At 41.9% G+C, this 18,239-nt stretch overlaps 1 protein-coding gene across 1 annotated transcript; it reads right to left on the minus strand.

Moving 5' to 3' along the window:
- Positions 1-1,229: 1,229 nt before the first annotated feature.
- LOC311125784 (SH2/SH3 adapter protein NCK1-like) lies at positions 1,230-17,191 on the minus strand. The gene is made up of 2 exons (XM_084199816.1): positions 17,142-17,191; positions 1,230-1,728 (listed from the first exon to the last, which is right to left on the minus strand). The coding sequence occupies exon 2, from the start codon at positions 1,711-1,713 to the stop codon at positions 1,465-1,467; it is 249 nt and encodes an 82-aa protein (XP_084055942.1). The 5' UTR covers positions 1,714-1,728; positions 17,142-17,191; the 3' UTR covers positions 1,230-1,464.
- Between the last annotated feature and the right edge of the window lie 1,048 nt (positions 17,192-18,239).

The raw sequence follows: 18,239 nt of genomic DNA on the forward strand, positions 1-18,239 counted from the left end.
CTCGATAAAGGACTACAAAATAAATGGTTGATAGAACAGGAATTTAAATATCTTTCTGTCCCAAAACCTACAGTTTTGATCCTTTATGGTCTGTTTAAGATTCACAAATCAGCACAGACGCTTCATTAAGACCTGTCGTTTCAGGTATTGGCTCCCTAAGTGAAAAAGTGTCTTGTTATGTGGACTTTCACATTTATCCATTAGTCAAACAGCTGCCATCTTATTTAAAAGACACCACTGACTTTCTAATGAAAGTCCTCTGTAGCTCAGCTGGTAGAGCACGGTGCTTGTAACGCCAAGGTAGTGGGTTCGATCCCCGGGACCACCCATACACAAAAATGTATGCACGCATGACTGTAAGTCGCTTTGGATAAAAGCGTCTGCTAAATGGCATATTATATTATTATTATTATTATAAACTACAAAGTTCCACCAGACACCAGTTATTAGTGACATTGGCTAGTCTCTCTTGATGCCTCATCGCTATGTACCAATATTACGAATGATGGCGGTCCTCATTCTTCCTCTCCAATGTGCCTACAAAGTCTATCATTGAGCTTGCACAATTAGTTCTCACTAAAAACTATTTTCTATTTGACGAATATTACTACCTCCAAACCACACAAATCTCTTCATGGCGAAATTCAAATTTCAAACTTTATAGAACAAAATCATTCTATTAATGAATTGTGTTTTGTTGGATGGAAACAGTTCCTCAAAGAGAAGCCGTGTGGATATATACATTACATTCCATATCCCCACACGGTTTAAACAAATAACTAGATTTCACCTCATTTATATAGGCCAAATGTAGACTTTTATACAAGAACACTGTCCATTTCAGATTTTGCATATCATTTATGAGTTAGCCCCATATATTTATGAACAGCCGAGCCTGTCCTAATGTATCTAAGGCAATTGATTGATGAACGGTTCACGCCTGATGCCCTCAGTTACCCTTGGTGCCCACTGCCATACCCTATAATTCAGTATTTCTTTGTGACTAATTTGTATCCAGGCAGACCAGAACAGCCACATCCCTGATTGGCAGATGAGTGGAACCCTGATTAGAAGCACCTGCTGCTCATTGGTTGCTCACCTGTGTTCCCTACGAATGCTGTTAATAAATTAAAAAGATTTGTACCAACACACTGAAGAAAGCTGCAAAGCTGAAACGTCTGTGTACAATATCCCTGATGTAGTGAAAATAATTGGTAAAAAGAACAAAATGAAGCTTTATGCAACATCTTTTTGAGTGCAGACCCATTACGCCTTTTTATTTATCTGAATTGCCGGGTTTTACGGACCAACCACACTTCTGGGAGAGCTCCTTTCCTAGTGTGTCTGAGCTTAGGGTGAGGACAGTTTCTGACCTAGTGTGTCTGAGGTTAGGGTGAGGACAGTTTCTGACCTAGTGTGTCTGAGGTTAGGGTGAGGACAGTTTCTGACCTAGTGTGTCTGAGGTTAGGGTGAGGACAGTTTCTGACCTAGTGTGTCTTTGAGGTTCTTGACGATGGATGCCTTCCTGGCGCTGTTCTTCCTCTCGACGTAGTTGGAGGGCACGAAGCCGGTCTTGTTGGTGGCGTTGCGGACCCTCCACCAGGACTTACTGTCGTCCAACAGCCACAGCCGCTCGTTCTTCTTAATGTCCAACTCCTGGTCCTGCTGAGCCAGGTAGTCAAACTTGGCGATGACTATCACCTCTTCCGTCATCTTGGACCTCTGGACCTGGGGAGCGAGAGAAGGCATACTGTTTAGATATGTTAAAGGGACACACAGGCCCTCAGAGAACCCAATCACCTCTTCCGTCATCTTGGACCTCTGGACCTGGGGAGCGAGAGAAGGCATACTGTTTAGATATGTTAAAGGGACACACAGGCCCTCAGAGAACCCAATCACCTCTTCCGTCATCTTGGACCTCTGGACCTGGGGAGCGAGAGAAGGCATACTGTTTAGATATGTTAAAGGGACACACAGGCCCTCAGAGAACCCAATCACCTCTTCCGTCATCTTGGACCTCTGGACCTGGGGAGCGAGAGAAGGCATACTGTTTAGATATGTTAAAGGGACACACAGGCCCTCAGAGAACCCAATCACCTCTTCTAGCATCTTGGATCTGGGGCAATATTATACAGAGCATTCGGAAAGTATTCAGACCCCTTGACTTTTTCCACATTATGTTAAATTACAGCCTTATGCTAAAATGGATTACATATTTGTTCTCCCTCATCAATCTACACACAATACCCCATAATGACAAAGCAAAAACAGATTTGCACAAATGTATAAACAATAAAAAACGGAAATATCACATTTACAGTATTAAGTATTCAGACCCTTGACTCAGTACTTTGTTGAAGCACCTTTGGCAGTGATTACAGCCTCGAGTCTTCTTGGGTATGACGCTACAAGCTTGGCACAGCTGTATTTGGGGAGTTTCTCCCATTCTTCTCTGCAGATCCTCTCAAGCTCTGTCAGGTTGGATGGGGAGCGTCGCTGCACGTGCTCTCCCCACAGCATGATGCTGCCACCCCCATGATGCTGCCACCCCCATGATGCTGCCACCCCCATGATGCTGCCACCCCCATGATGCTGCCACCCCCATGATGCTGCCACCCCCATGATGCTGCCACCCCCATGATGCTGCCACCCCCATGATGCTGCCACCCCCATGATGCTGCCACCCCCATGATGCTGCCACCCCCATGATGCTGCCACCCCCATGATGCTGCCACCCCCATGATGCTGCCACCCCCATGATGCTGCCACCACCATGATGCTGCCACCCCCATGATGCTGCCACCCCCATGATGCTGCCACCCCCATGATGCTGCCACCCCCATGATGCTGCCACCCCCATGATGCTGCCACCACCATGATGCTGCCACCCCCATCATGCTGCCACCACCATGCTTCTCCGTAGGGATGGTGCCAGGTTTCCTCCAGACGTGACGCTTGGCATTCAGGCCAAAGAGTTCAATCGTGGTTTCATCAGACCAGAGAATTTTGTTTCTCATGGTCTGAGAGTCCTTTAGGTGCCTTTTGGCAAACTCCAAGCGGGCTGTCATGTGCCTTTTACTGAGGAGTGGCTTCCGTCTGGCCACTCTACCATAAAGGCCTGATTGTTGGAGTGCTGCGGAGATGTTTGTCATTCTGGAAGGTTCTCCCATCGCCACAGAGGAACTCTGGAGCTCTGTCAGAGTGACCATCGGGTTCTTAGTCACCTCCCTGACCAAGGCCCTTCTCCCCCGATTGCTCAGTTTGGCCGGGCAGCCAGCTCTAGGAAGCTCAGTCTGGAAGAGTCTAGGTGGTTACAAACTTCTTCCATTTAAGAATGATGGAGGCCACTGTGTTCTTGGGGATCTTCAATGCTGCAGACATGTTTTTGGTACCCTTCCCCAGATCTGTGCCTCGACACAATCCTGTCTCGGAGCTCTACGGACAATTCCTTCGACCTCATGGCTTGATTTTTGCTCTGACATGCACTGTTAACTGTGGGACCTTATATAGACAGGTGTGTGCCTTTCCAAATCATGTCCAATCAATTGAATTTACCACAGGTGGACTCCAATCAAGTTGTAGAAACATCAAGGATGATCAATGGAAACAGGATGCACCGGAGCTCAATTTCGAGTCTCATAGCAAAGGGTCTGAATACTTCTGTAAATAAGGTATCTGTTATTTATTTTTAATAAATGTGCAAACATTTCTAAAAACCTGTTTTCACTTTGGCATTATGGGGTATTATGTGTAGATTGATGAGGAAATGTTTTTATTGTATCAAGTCAAGGGGTCTGAATACTTTCCAAATGCACTGTATATTACCATAAAAATAACTTGTAACGTTACTATATCTTAGCTAGATCTTAGGTAGATCAGCTTTAATATTGCAGATAGATTGTAACTTCCATCAATGTAATTGTCTGCATCACTTCCAATACCCCATGTTTGTTTATATATATATATATATATATATATATATATATATATATATATATATATGTGTGTGTGTGTGTGTGTGTGTATGTATGTGTGTATATATATATATATATATATATATATATATATATATATATATATATATATACACACATACATACACACACACACACACACATATATATATATATATATATATATATATATATATATATATATATATATATATATATATATATATATACACACACACACATATCCTTTAAAATAATATTTCCCTTTATTACTTTCCAACCCCACCACCCCTTCCCTAATTGGAGTAAACTAGTGAACAACAATGCTTAGGCCTCTACTTCCAGCTTATACATACTATATACATTTTATGGACACAGTCAATTTTACAATAATTCTATTTTGTTTGTTTTTACTCCTGAACTTCCTCCGATCATTTTCATGATGTCCATCCAGTTTGCTTCTATATGCCATATCTTTCTAACTGTGCTCTTCCACAAAAGCTCTCAACCTATAACCTATATACTTATTATGGACACAGTATGCTTTACATTAGTTATCTTGTTGTTATTAGTTGTTGTTAGTTGTTATTAGTCCCATCCTTCAGCTCCATTCAACACCTCCCATCTATCTCTTAACACCATCCATATTGGATTTCTATTTGCCATATATTTTTCAACTGTACTTTGATGTTTCACAAAAGTTCTGAACCCTTCTATTCTCATTGTTTCTACAGATTGTAAATTGAAAATAGTTTTGCTAAAAGTATTATTATATTATTGATCGATTGACTATGACTTTTCAGATCACCCAGTAGTGCTATCTGCAGGGTTAGCTCCAGGTAAATATTGCAATCCTTTAGCCATTCCTGGACCTGTGACCAAAAACAAGCTACAAATGGACAGAACCAAAACAAATTATCTAATGATTCTGTCTCTTCACAGCCAAACCTGCAGAGCTGGGAAGATTGTATCCCCCATATAAATAACATTCTATTGGTAGCAAGAATTTTGTATAATAATTTAAATTGAAAAATTCTAAGTTTTGAATCCGGCGTCGTTTTGCGTAACAGTTCATAAACACTATGCCATGGGATCGGTACGTCAAAAATCTCTTCCCAACTATTTTGCTATATGGGACGGCTGTCAATCCTTTGGTCCTTAAATGAAACTGGTATACTTTTTTTTATTTCTTTAACCAATTATGTTTCTTAATGCAGGGCCAACAGACAAGTTCCTCCTTCCACTTTCCTTTTTTGCTGCAATTATTTGGTTTTAATTTTGGGTAGAGCAGACATTTCCATATTTTTTTGTTAGCTGCATGTGCAAAATTTTATTTATTTATTTTACCTTTATTTAACTAGGCAAGTCAGTTAAGAACAAATTCTTATTTACAATGACGGCCTACACCGGCCAAACCCGGACGACGCTGGGCCAATTGTGCGCCGCCCTATGCGACTCCCAATCACGGCCGGTTGTGATACAGCCTGGAATCGAACCAGGGGGTCTGTAGTGACGCCTCAAGCCCTGAGATGCGCCACTCGGGAGCCTAACATAACTCCACCAGTCCTACGTATGATATCATTTACGAAGATAATTTTTTATTTTATTTTTATTCAAAAAATATTTTTTTTTATCAATTAGTATATTTGAGTTTAACCACAATATTTGTTGCGTTATTTGTTCTGTCGTTTCTGGAGGATTCAATTGAAATTGCAACCAACTTTCTATGGCTTGTTTTAGAAATAGTGATATTTGGGAGATTTCCTTTTCAAATAACTGAAAGTGAGAGGTTGTTATCTGAATAAAGGGAAAAAGGCCATTCTTGAACATGGGGTGAGAATCTTACTAATTTGCTAGAGAACCAGTTCGGATTTAAGTATAACTTTTGTATGACTGAAGCTTTTAGTGATAGGTCTAATTTAATATTTAATATTTAATATTTAATAATTTTTGTCCTCCGAATTCATATTCATTATATAAATAGGCCCGTTTAATTTTGTCTGGCTTGCCGTTCCAAATCAAATGGAATATCTTTTTCTCATATAATTTAAAAAACTGTTCGCTAGGCTAAAGAGTTAATCAGGGTGATTTTTCCACAAATTGACAGGCACCCACCTTTCCATGGTAGCAAGATCTTATCTATTTTTGCTAACTTTCTATTAAAATGTATTGGAGTGAGATCATTTATTTCCTTTGGGATATGTATTCCGAGTATATCCACATCACCATCAGACCATTTTATTGGTAAACTACTTGGTAATGTAAAAAAATCAATTTTTTAGTGATCCAATACGTAATATAGTACATTTGTCATAATTTGGTTGTAATCCAGAGAGTTTAGAAAATGTATCTAGATCATCTATGAGGCTGTGGAAGGATTCAAGTTGCAGATTTAAAATAAATAATGAATCATCAGCGTACAATGACACCTTTGTTTTTAAGCCCTGGATTTCTAATCCCTTGATAATATTGTTGGATATGATTTTAATAGCTAACATTTTGATGGCCATAATACAGTGAGGGAAAAAAGTATTTGATCCCCTGCTGATTTTGTACGTTTGCCCACTGACAAAAGACATGATCAGTCTATAATTTTAATGGTAGGTTTATTTGAACAGTGAGAGACAGAATAACAACAACAAAATCCAGAAAAACGAATGTCAAAAATGTTATAAATTGATTTGCATATTAAATGAGGGAAATAAGTATTTGACCCCTCTGCAAAACATGACTTAGTACTTGGTGGCAAAACCCTTTTTGGCAATCACAGAGGTCAGACGTTTCTTGTAGTTGGCCACCAGGTTTGCACACATCTCAGGAGGGATTTTGTCCCACTCCTCTTTGCAGATCTTCTCCAAGTCATTAAGGTTTCGAGGCTGACGTTTGGCAACTCGAATCTTCAGCTCCCTCCACAGATTTTCTATGGGATTAAGGTCTGGAGACTGGCTAGGCCACTCCAGGACCTTAATGTGCTTCTTCTTGAGCCACTCCTTTGTTGCCTTGGCAGTGTGTTTTGGGTCATTGTCATGCTGGAATACCCATCCACGACCCATTTTCAATGCCCTGGCTGAGGGAAGGAGGTTCTCACCCAAGATTTGACGGTACATGACCCCGTCCATCGTCCCTTTGATGCGGTGAAGTTGTCCTGTCCACTTAGCAGAAAAACTCCCCCAAAGCATAATGTTTCCACCTCCATGTTTGACGTGGGGATGGTGTTCTTGGGGTCATAGGCAGCATTCCTCCTCCTCCAAACACGGCGAATTAAGTTGATGCCAAAGAGCTCCATTTTGGTCTCATCTGACCAAAGCACTTTCACCCAGTTCTCCTCTGAATCATTCAGATGTTCATTGGCAAACTTCAGACGGGCATGTATATGGCTTTCTTGAGCAGGGGAACCTTGCGGACGCTGCAGGATTTCAGTCCTTTATTTATTTTATTATTTTATTTCACCTTCATTTAACCAGGTAAGCCAGTTGAGAACAAGTTCTCATTTACAACTGCGACCTGGCCAAGATAAAGCAAAGCAGTGCGATAAAAACAACACAGAGTTACATATGGGGTAAAAAAACATAAAGTCAAAAATACAACAGAAAATATATATACAGTGTGTGCAAATGTAGCAAGTTATGGAGGTAAGGCAATAAATAGGCTATAGTGCAAAATAATTACAATTAGTATTAACACTAAATGGCATATTATTATTATTATTAACACTGGAATGTTAGATGTGCAAGAGATTATGTGCAAATAGAGATACTGGGGTGCAAAAGAGCAAAATAAATAACAATATAGGGATGAGGTAGTTGGGTGGGCTAATTTCAGATGGGCTGTGTACAGGTGCAGTGATCGGTAAGGTGCTCTGACAACTGATGCTTAAAGTTAGTGAGGGAGATAAGAGTCTCCAGCTTCAGAGATTTTTGCAATTCGTTCCAGTCATTGGCAGCAGAGAACTGGAAGGAATGGCGGCCAAAGGAGGTGTTGGCTTTGGGATTGACCAGTGAGATATACCTGCTGGAGCGCAGACTACGGGTGGGTGCTGCTATGGTGACCAATGAGCTAAGATAAGGCGGGGATTTGCCTAGCAGTGATTTATAGATGGCCTGGAGCCAGTGGGTTTGACGACGAACATGTAGTGAGGACCAGCCAACAAGAGCGTACAGGTCACAGTGGTGGGTAGTGTATGGGGCTTTGGAGACAAAACGGATGGCACTGTGATAGACTACATCCAATTTGCTGAGTAGAGTGTTGGAGGCTATTTTGTAAATGACATCGCCGAAGTCAAGGATCGGTAGGATAGTCAGTTTTACGAGGGCATGTTTGGCAGCATGAGTGAAGGAGGCTTTGTTGCGAAATAGGAAGCCGATTCTAGATTTAACTTTGGATTGGAGATTCTTTATGTGAGTCTGGAAGGAGAGTTTACAGTCTAACCAGACACCTAGGTATTTGTAGTTGTCCACATACTCTAGGTCAGACCCGTCGAGAGTGGTGATTCTAGTCGGGTGGGCGGGTGCCAGCAGCGTTCGATTGAAAAGCATGCATTTAGTTTTACTAGTGTTTAAGAGCAGTTGGAGGCTACTGAAGGAGTGTTGTATGGCATTGAAGCTCGTTTGGAGGTTTGTTAACACAGTGTCCAATGAAGGGCCAGATGTATACAAAATGGTGTCGTCTGCATAGTGTATCACCAATTGTTTTCTTGGTGACTATGGTCCCAGCTGCCTTGAGATCATTGACAAGACCCTCCCGTGTAGTTCTGGGCTGATTCCTCACCATTCTCATGGTCATTGCAACTCCACGAGGTGAGATCTTGAATGGAGCCCCTGGCCGAGGGAGATTGACAGTTATTTTGTGTTTCTTCCATTTGCGAATAATCGCACCAACTGTTGTCACCTTCTCACCAAGCTGCTTGGCGAATGGTCTTGTAGCCCATTCCAGCCTTGTGTAGGTCTACAATCTTGTCCCTGACATCCTTGGAGAGCTATTTGGTCTTGGCCATGGTGGAGAGTTTGGAATCTGATTGATTGATTGCTTCTGTGGACAGGTGTCTTTTATACAGGCAACAAGCTGAGATTAGGAGCACTCCCTTAAAGAGTGTGCTCCTAATCTCAGCTCGTTACCTGTACAAAAGACACCTGGGAGCCAGAAATCTTTCTGATCGTGAGGGGGTCAAATACTTATTTCCCTAATTAAAATGCAAATCAATTTATAACATTTTTGACATGCGTTTTTCTGGATTTTTTTGTTGTTATTCTGTCTCTCACTGTTCAAATACACCTACCATTAAAATTATAGACTGATCATTTCTTTGTCAGTGGGCAAACATACAAAATCAGCAGGGGATCAAATACTTTTTTCGCTCACTGTAAATAGATATGCCGATAGTGGACAACCTTGTTTTACTCCTCTTGACAGTTTAAAACTTTCTGAGAAATAGCCATTGTTTACTATTTTACACCTAGGGTTACTATACATGATTTTAACCCATTTTATAAGAGATTCTCCAAAATTGAATTGCTCACAGCATTTATATACAGTTGAAGTCGGAAGTTTACATACACCTTAGCCAAATATATTTAAACTCAGTTTTTCACAATTCCTGACATTTAATCCTAGTAAAAATTCCCTGGTTTAGGTCAGTTAGGATCACGACTTTATTTTAATAATGTGAAATGTCAGAATAATAGTAGAGAGAATTATTTATTTAAGCTTTTATTTCTTTCATCACATTCCCAGTGGGTCAGAAGTTTACATCCACTCAATTAGTATTTGGTAGCATTGCCTTTAAATTAGGTCAAATGTTTCAGGTAGTCTTCCACAAGCTTCCCACAATAAGTTGGGTGAATTTTGGCCCAGTCCTCCTGACAGAGCTGGTGTAACTGAGTCAGGTTTGTAGGCCTCCTTGCTCGCACACGCTTTTTCAGTTCTGCCTACACATTTTCTATAGGATTGAGGTCAGGGCTTTGTGATGGCCACTCCAATACCTTGACTTTGTTGTCCTTAAGCCATTTTGCCACAACTTTGGAAGTATGCTTGGGGTCATTGTCCATTTGGAAGACCCATTTGCGACCAAGCTTTAACTTCCTGACTGATGTCTTGAGATGTTGCTTCAATATATTCGCAATTTTCCTTCCTCATGATGCGATCTACAGTGGGGAGAACAAATATTTGATACACTGCCGATTTTGCAGGTTTTCCTACTTACAAAGCATGTAGACGTCTGTAAGTTTTATCATAGGTACACTTCAACTGTGAGAGAAAAAAAAAATCACATTGTATGATTTTTAAGTAATTAATTTGCATTTTATTGCATGACATAAGTATTTGATCACCTACCAACCAGTAAGAATTCCGGCTCTCACAGACCTGTTAGTTTTTCTATAAGAAGCCCTCCTGTTCTCCACTCATTACCTGTATTAACTGCACCTGTTTGAACTCGTTACCTGTATAAAAGACACCTGTCCACACACTCAATCAAACAGACTCCAACCTCTCCACAATGGCCAAGACCAGAGAGCTGTGTAAGGACATCAGGGATAAAATTTTAAACCTGCACAAGGCTGAGATGGGCTACAGGACAATAGGCAAGCAGCTTGGTGAGAAGGCAACAACTGTTGGCGCAATTATTAGAAAATGGAAGAAGTTCAAGATGACGGTCAATCACCCTCGGTCTGGGGCTCCATGCAAGATCTCACCTCGTGGGGCATCAATGATCATGAGGAAGGTGAGGGATCAGCCCAGAACTACACGGCAGGACCTGGTCAATGACCTGAAGAGAGCTGGGACCACAGTCTCAAAGAAAACCATTAGTAACACACTATGCCGTCATTGATTAAAATCCTGCAGCGCACACAAGGTCCCCCTGCTCAAGCCAGCGCATGTCCAGGCCCGTCTGAAGTTTGCCAATGACCATCTGGATGATCCAGAGGAGGAATGGGAGAAGGTCATGTGGTCTGATGAAACAAAAATAGAGCTTTTTGGTCTAAACTCCACTCGCCGTGTTTGGAGGAAGAAGAAGGATGAGTACAACCCCAAGAACACCATCCCAACCATGAAGCATGGAGGTGGAAACATCATTCTTTGGGGATGCTTTTCTGCAAAGGGGACAGGACGACTGCACCGTTTTGAGGGGAGGATGGATGGGGCCATGTATCGCGAGATCTTGGCCAACAACCTCCTTCCCTGAGTAAGAGCATTGAAGATGGGTCGTGGCTGGGTCTTCCAGCATGACAACATTTTACATTACATTTTAGTCATTTAGCAGACGCTCTTATCCAGAGCGACTTACAGGAGCAATTAGGGTTAAGTGCCTTGCTCAAGGGCACATTAACGTCATTTAGCAGACGCTCTTAGCCAGAGCGACTCGCAAATTGGTGCGTTCACCCTATAGCCAGTGGGATAACCACTTTACAATTTGGGGGGGGGGGGGGGTTAGAAGGAACACTTTATCCTATCCCAGGTATTCCTTAAAGAGGTGGGGTTTCAAATGTCTCCGGAAGGTGGTGAGTGACTCCGCTGTCCTGGCGTCGTGAGGGAGCTTGTTCCACCATTGGGGTGCCAGAGCAGCGAACAGTTTTGACTGGGCTGAGCGGGAGCTATGCTTCCGCAGAGGAAGGGGAGCCAGCAGGCCAGAGGTGGATGAACGCAATGCCCTCGTTTGGGTGTAGGGACTGATCAGAGCCTGAAGGTACAGAGGTGCCGTTCCCCTCACTGCTCCATAGGCAAGCACCATGGTCTTGTAGCGGATGCGAGCTTCAACTGGAAGCCAGTGGAGTGTGCGGAGGAGGGGGGTGACGTGAGAGAACTTGGGAAGGTTGAACACCAGACGGGCTGCGGCATTCTGGATGAGTTGTAGGGGTTTAATGGCACAGGCAGGGAGGCCAGCCAACAGCGAGTTGCAGTAGTCCAGACGGGAGATGACAAGTGCCTGGATTAGGACCTGTGCCGCTTCCTGTGTAAGGCAGGGTCGTACTCTCCGAATGTTGTAGAGCATGAACCTGCAGGAGCGGGTCACCGCCTTGATGTTGGCGGAGAACGACAGGGTGTTGTCCGAAACACACAGCCAGGGCAACTAATGAGTGGCTCCATAAGAAGCATCTCAAGGTCCTGGAGTGGCCTAGCCAGTCTCCAGACCTGAACCCAATAGAAAATATTTGGAGGGAGCTGAAAGTCCGTATTGCCCAGCGACAGCCCCGAAACCTGAAGGATCTGGAGAAGGTCTGTATGGAGGAGTGGGCCAAAATCCCTGCTGCAGTGTGTGCAAACCTGGTCAAGACCTACAGGAAACGTATGATCTCTGTAATTGCAAACAAAGGTTTCTGTAACAAATATTAAGTTCTGCTTTTCTGATGTATCAAATACTTATGTCATGCAATAAAATGCAAATTAATTACTTAAAAATCATGCAATGTGATTTTCTGGATTTTTGTTTTAGATTCCATCTCTCACAGTTGAAGTGTACCTATGATAAAAATTACAGACGTCTACATGCTTTGTAAGTAGGAAAACCTGCAAAATCGGCAGTGTATCAAATACTTGTTCTCCCCACTGTATTTTGTGAAGTGCACCAGTCCCTCCTGCAGCAAAGCACCCCCACAGGATGATGCTGCCACCCCCGTACATAAAGGTTGGGATGGTGTTCTTCGGCTTGCAAGTACCCCCTTTTTCCTCCAAACATAACATTTACATTTAGATTTTAGTCATTTAGCAGACGCTCTTATCCAGAGCGACTTACAGTTAGTGAGTGCATACATTTTTTATTTTTTCATACTGGCCCCCCGTGGGAAAAGAACCCACAACCCTGGCGTTGCAAACGGCATGCTCTACCAACTGAGCTACACGGGATAACGATGGTCATTATGGCCAAAACAGTTCTATTTTTATTTCATCAGACCAGAGGACATTTCTCCAAAAAGTACGATCTTTGTCCCCATGTGCAGTTGCAAACTGTAGTCTGGCTTTTTTATGGCGGTTTTGGAGCAGTGGCTTCTTCCTTGCTGAGTGGCCTTTCAGGTTATGTCGATATAGGACTCTTTTTACTGTGGATATAGATACTTTTGTACCTGATTCCTCCAGCATCTTCACAAGGTCCTTTGCTGTTGTTCTGAGATTGATTTGCACTTTTAGCACCAACGTACGTTCATCTCTAGGAGACAGAACGCGTCTCCTTCCTGAGCGATATGACGGCTGCGTGGTCCCATGGTGTTTATACTTGCGTACTATTGTTTGTACAGATTAACATGGTACCTTCAGGCATTTGGAAATTGCTCCCAAGGATGACCCAGACTTGTGTAGGTCTAAAAAAAATGTTCTGAGGTCTTGGCTGATTTCTTTTGATTTTCCCATGATGTCAAGCAAAGAGGCACTGAGTTTGAAGGTAGGCCTTGAAATACATCCACAGATACACCTCCAATTGACTCAAATGATGTCAATTAGCCTATCAGAAGCTTCTAAAGCCATTACATCATTTTCTGGAATTTTCCAAGCTGTTTAAAGGCACAGTCATCTTAGTGTATTTAAACTTCTGACCCACTAGAGTTGCGATACAGTGAATTATAAGTGAAATAATCTGTCTGTAAACAATTTTTGGAAAAATTACTTATGTCATGCACAAAGTAGATGTCATAACCGACTTGCCAAAACTATATATTGTTAACAAGACATTTGTGGAGTGGTTGAAAAGCTAGTTTTAATGACTCCAACCTAAGTGTATGTAAACTTCCGACTTCGACTGTATAAACTCCAATCATACTTTATCAAATGCCTTTTCAAAGTTTGCTATGAATAGCAGGCCTGGTTTCCCATATTTTCCATAGTGTTCTATTGTTTCCAATACTTGCCTTAAATTATCTCCAATGTATCATCCACATATTAAACCTGTCTGATTACAATGAATAATATTCGACAATACCTTTTTAATTCTATGTGCTATACATTTTGCTATAATTTTTGCATCACAACACTGAAGTGTAAGGGCCCTCCAATTTTTTTAATGGACTGGATCTTTATATTGTATCCTGTTTCAGTAATAATGAAAATAGACCTTCTTCTTGAGTGGCTGATAATCTACCATTTACATAGGAGTGGTTAAAACATGCTAATAACGGTCCTCTGATTATATCAAAAAAGGTTTGGTATACCTCGACTAGTATGCCATCCAACCCTGGAGTTTTCCCGGACTTAAAGTCTTTAATTGCATCCAGAAGTTAATCCTCTGTAATTTCACCTTCACATTAGTCTTTCTGTATGGCCGTTAATTTTACATTATCAATAGAAATACAGTGGGGGAAAAAAGTATTTAGTCAGCCACCAATTGTGCAAGTTCTCCCACTTAAAAAGATGAGAGAGGCCTGTAATTTTCATCATAGGTACACGTCAACTATGACAGACAAATTGAGAGAAAAGAATCCAGAAAATCACATTGTAGGATTTTTAATGAATTTATTTGCAAATTATGGTGGAAAATAAGTATTTGGTCACCTACAAACAAGCAAGATTTCTAGCTCTCACAGACCTGTAACTTATTCTTTAAGAGGCTCCTCTGTCCTCCACTCGTTAGCTGTATTAATGGCACCTGTTTGAACTTGTTATCAGTATAAAAGACACCTGTCCACAACCTCAAACAGTCACACTCCAAACTCCACTATGGCCAAGACCAAAGAGCTGTCAAAGGACACCAGAAACAAAATTGTAGACCTACACCAGGCTGGGAAGACTGAATCTGCAATAGGTAAGCAGCTTGGTTTGAAGAAATCAACTGTGGGAGCAATTATTAGGAAATGGAAGACATACAAGACCACTGATAATCTCCCTCGATCAGGGGCTCCACGCAAGATCTCACCCCGTGGGGTCAAAATGATCACAAGAACGGTGAGCAAAAATCCCAGAACCACACAGGGGGACCTAGTGAATGACCTGCAGAGAGCTGGGACCAAAGTAACAAAGCCTACCATCAGTAACACACTACGCCGCCAGGGACTCAAATCCTGCAGTGCCAGACGTGTCCCCCTGATTAAGCCAGTACATGTCCAGGCCCGTCTGAAGTTTGCTAGAGTGCATTTGGATGATCCAGAAGAGGATTGGGAGAATGTCATATGGTCAGATGAAACCAAAATAGAACTTTTTGGTAAAAACTCAACTCGTCGTGTTTGGAGGACAAAGATTGCTGAGTTGCATCCAAAGAACACCATACCTACTGTGAAGCATGGGGGTGGAAACATCATGCTTTGGGGCTGTTTTTCTGCAAAGGGACCAGGACGACTGATCCGTGTAAAGGAAAGAATGAATGGGGCCATGTATCGTGAGATTTTGAGTGAAAGCCTCCTTCCATCAGCAAGGGCATTGAAGACGAAATGTGGCTGGGTCTTTCATTTACATTTTACATTTTAGTCATTTAGCAGACGCTCTTATCCAGAGCGACTTACAGTTAGTGAATACATTTTTTTTTTTATACTTGCCCCCCGTGGGAATCAAACCCACAACCCTGGCATTGCAAACGCCATGCTCTATCAACTGAGCTACATCCCTGCCGGCCATTCCCTCCCCTACCCTGGACGATGCTGGGCCAATTGTGCGCCGCCCATGAGTCTCCCGGTCGCGGCCGGCTGCGACAGAGCCTGGATTCGAACCAGGATCTCTAGTGGCACAGTTAGCACTGTGATGCAGTGCCTTAGACCACTGCGCCACTCAGGAGTACAGCATGACAATGATCCCAAACACACCGCCCGGGCAACGAAGGAGTGGCTTCGTAAGAAGCATTTCAAGGTCCTGGAGTGGCCTAGCCAGTCTCCAGATCTCAACCCCATAGAAAATCTTTGGAGGGAGTTGAAAGTCCGTGTTGCCCAGCGACAGCCCCAAAACATCACTGCTCTAGAGGAGATCTGCATGGAGGAATGGGCCAAAATACCAGCAACAGTGTGTGAAAACCTTGTGAAGACTTACAGAAAACGTTTGACCTGTGTCATTGCCAACAAAGGGTATATAACAAAGTATTGAGAAACTTTTGTTATTGACCAAATACTTATTTTCCACCATAATTTGCAAATAAATTCATTAAAAATCCTACAATGTGATTTTCTGGATTTTGTTTTCTCATTTTGTCTGTCATAGTTGACGTTTACCTATGATGAAAACTACAGGCCTCTCTCATCTTTTTAAGTGGGAGAACTTGCACAATTGGTGGCTGACTAAATACTTTTTTTCCCCACTGTAAATCCCTACAATTAGCTTCAGTTAGGAGGATTATTACATACATCTATTTATAGGGTTGGCTACACACCCAGGATTACAAGCTAGCTAGCTAGCTATTTACCATGGAGGCTTCTCTGACAATCTCAATAACATGACCAGCCAATTTTATATTAACCCACAAAATAACCCGTAATGTTACTGTATTTTAGCTAACAGTTACTCATAGGGTTGGCTACCCTTTAAGGACTACAAGCTAGCTAGCTAGTTACCTTGGAGGTTTGTGATCTGTGACTTGAACTCTGTGAAGCATTTATTTGGGCTGGAATTTCTGAGGCTGGTAACTCTAATGAACTTATCCTCTGCAGCAGAGGTAACTCTGGGTTTTCCATTCCTGTGGTGGTCCTCATGAGAGCCAGTTTCATCATAGCGCTTGATGGTTTTTGCGACTGCACTTGAAGAAACTTTCAAAGTACTTGAAATGTTCAGTATTGACTGACCTTCATGTCTTAAAGTAACGATGAACTGTTGTTTCGTTTTGCTTATTTGAGCTGTTCTTGCCATAATATGGACTTGGTCTTTTACCAAATAGAGCTATCTTCTGTATACCCCCCCCCCCCGCATTGTCACAACACTGCTGATTGGCTCAAACGCATTAAGAAGGAAAGAAATTCCACAAATTAACTTTTAAGAAGGCTCACCTGTTAATTGAAATGCATTCCAGGTGACTACCTCATGAAGCTGGTTGAGAGAATGCCAAGAGTGTGCAAAGCTGTCATCAAGGCAAAGGGTGGCTTTTTGAAGAATCTCAAATATAAAATATATTTTGATTTGTTTAACACTTTTTTGGTTACTACATGATTCCATATGTGTTATTTCATAGTTTTGATGTCAATGTAGAAAATAGTAAAAATAAAGAAAAACCCTTCAATGAGTAGGTGTGTCCAAATTTTTGACTGGTACTGTATATTTATGTATTTATTGGGGGGCGGACACTGAGCATCTTACCTGCACTGCATCAAAGCTGTCAACTTCAAAGTCGTGATGCTTCGCCTGATGACCTGAAAAAAATAAAACAGAAAACCCCTTTTGTCAACAATCATCTTATTTTCCTTGGAGATATATTGATTTAATACAGTCTTTAGGGCCCATCTTCTATCTGAACACTACCATGAAATAATTATGACTAGGCTTAATGAATTATTCACAACCAAATCAGAATGTTTTATTAGATGATTCACAGTAGTAAAAAGATTAAGTTCATCCTCATAAACCAAAAATTAAGAGTAATGACAGATTCGTTGTTGTTTTATCTACAGTTGAAGTCGGAAGTTTACATACACTTAGGTTGGAGTCATTAAAACTCGTTTTTCAACCACTCCACAAATTTCTTGTTAACAAACTATAGTTTTGGCAAGTCGGTTAGGACATCTACTTTGTGCATGACAAGTCATTTACAGACAGATTATTTCACTTATAATTCACTGCATCACAATTCCAGTGGGTCAGAAGTTTACATACACTAAGTTGACTGTGCCTTTAAACAGCTTGGAAAAATCCAAAAAATGATGTCATGGCTTTAGAAGCTTGTGATAGGCTAATTGACATAATTTAGGTCAATTGGAGGTGTACCTGCGGATGTATTTCAAGGCCTACCTTCAAACTCAGTGCCTCTTTGCTTGACATCATGGGAAAATGAAAAGAAATCAGCCAAGACCTCAGAATATTTTTTGTAGACCTCCACAAGTCTGGTTCATCCTTGGGAGCAATTTCCAAACGCCTGAAGGTACCACGTTCATCTGTACAAACAATAGTACGCAAGTATAAACACCATGGGACCACGCAGCCGTCATATCGCTCAGGAAGGAGACGCGTTCTGTCTCCTAGAGATGAACGTACTTTGGTGCGAAAAGTGCAAATCAATCCCAGAACAGCAGCAAAGGACCTTGTGAAGATGCTGGAGGAAACGGGTACAAAAGTATCTATATCCACAGTAAAACGAGTCCTATATCGACATCACCTGAAAGGCCGCTCAGCAAGGAAGAAGCCACTGCTCCAAAACCGCCATAAAAAAGCCAGACTACGGTTTGCAACTGCACATGGGGA

This window comes from Coregonus lavaretus (genome assembly GCF_964263955.1).
Source record: "Coregonus lavaretus genome assembly, contig: HAP1_SCAFFOLD_5832, whole genome shotgun sequence".
Lineage (NCBI taxonomy): Eukaryota > Metazoa > Chordata > Actinopteri > Salmoniformes > Salmonidae > Coregonus > Coregonus lavaretus.

What these genes read in the sequence shown, in the direction of transcription:
- LOC311125784 (XM_084199816.1), bottom strand. Translation starts at nt 1,713, where the DNA reads ATGACGGAAGAGGTGATAGTCATCGCCAAGTTTGACTACCTGGCTCAG.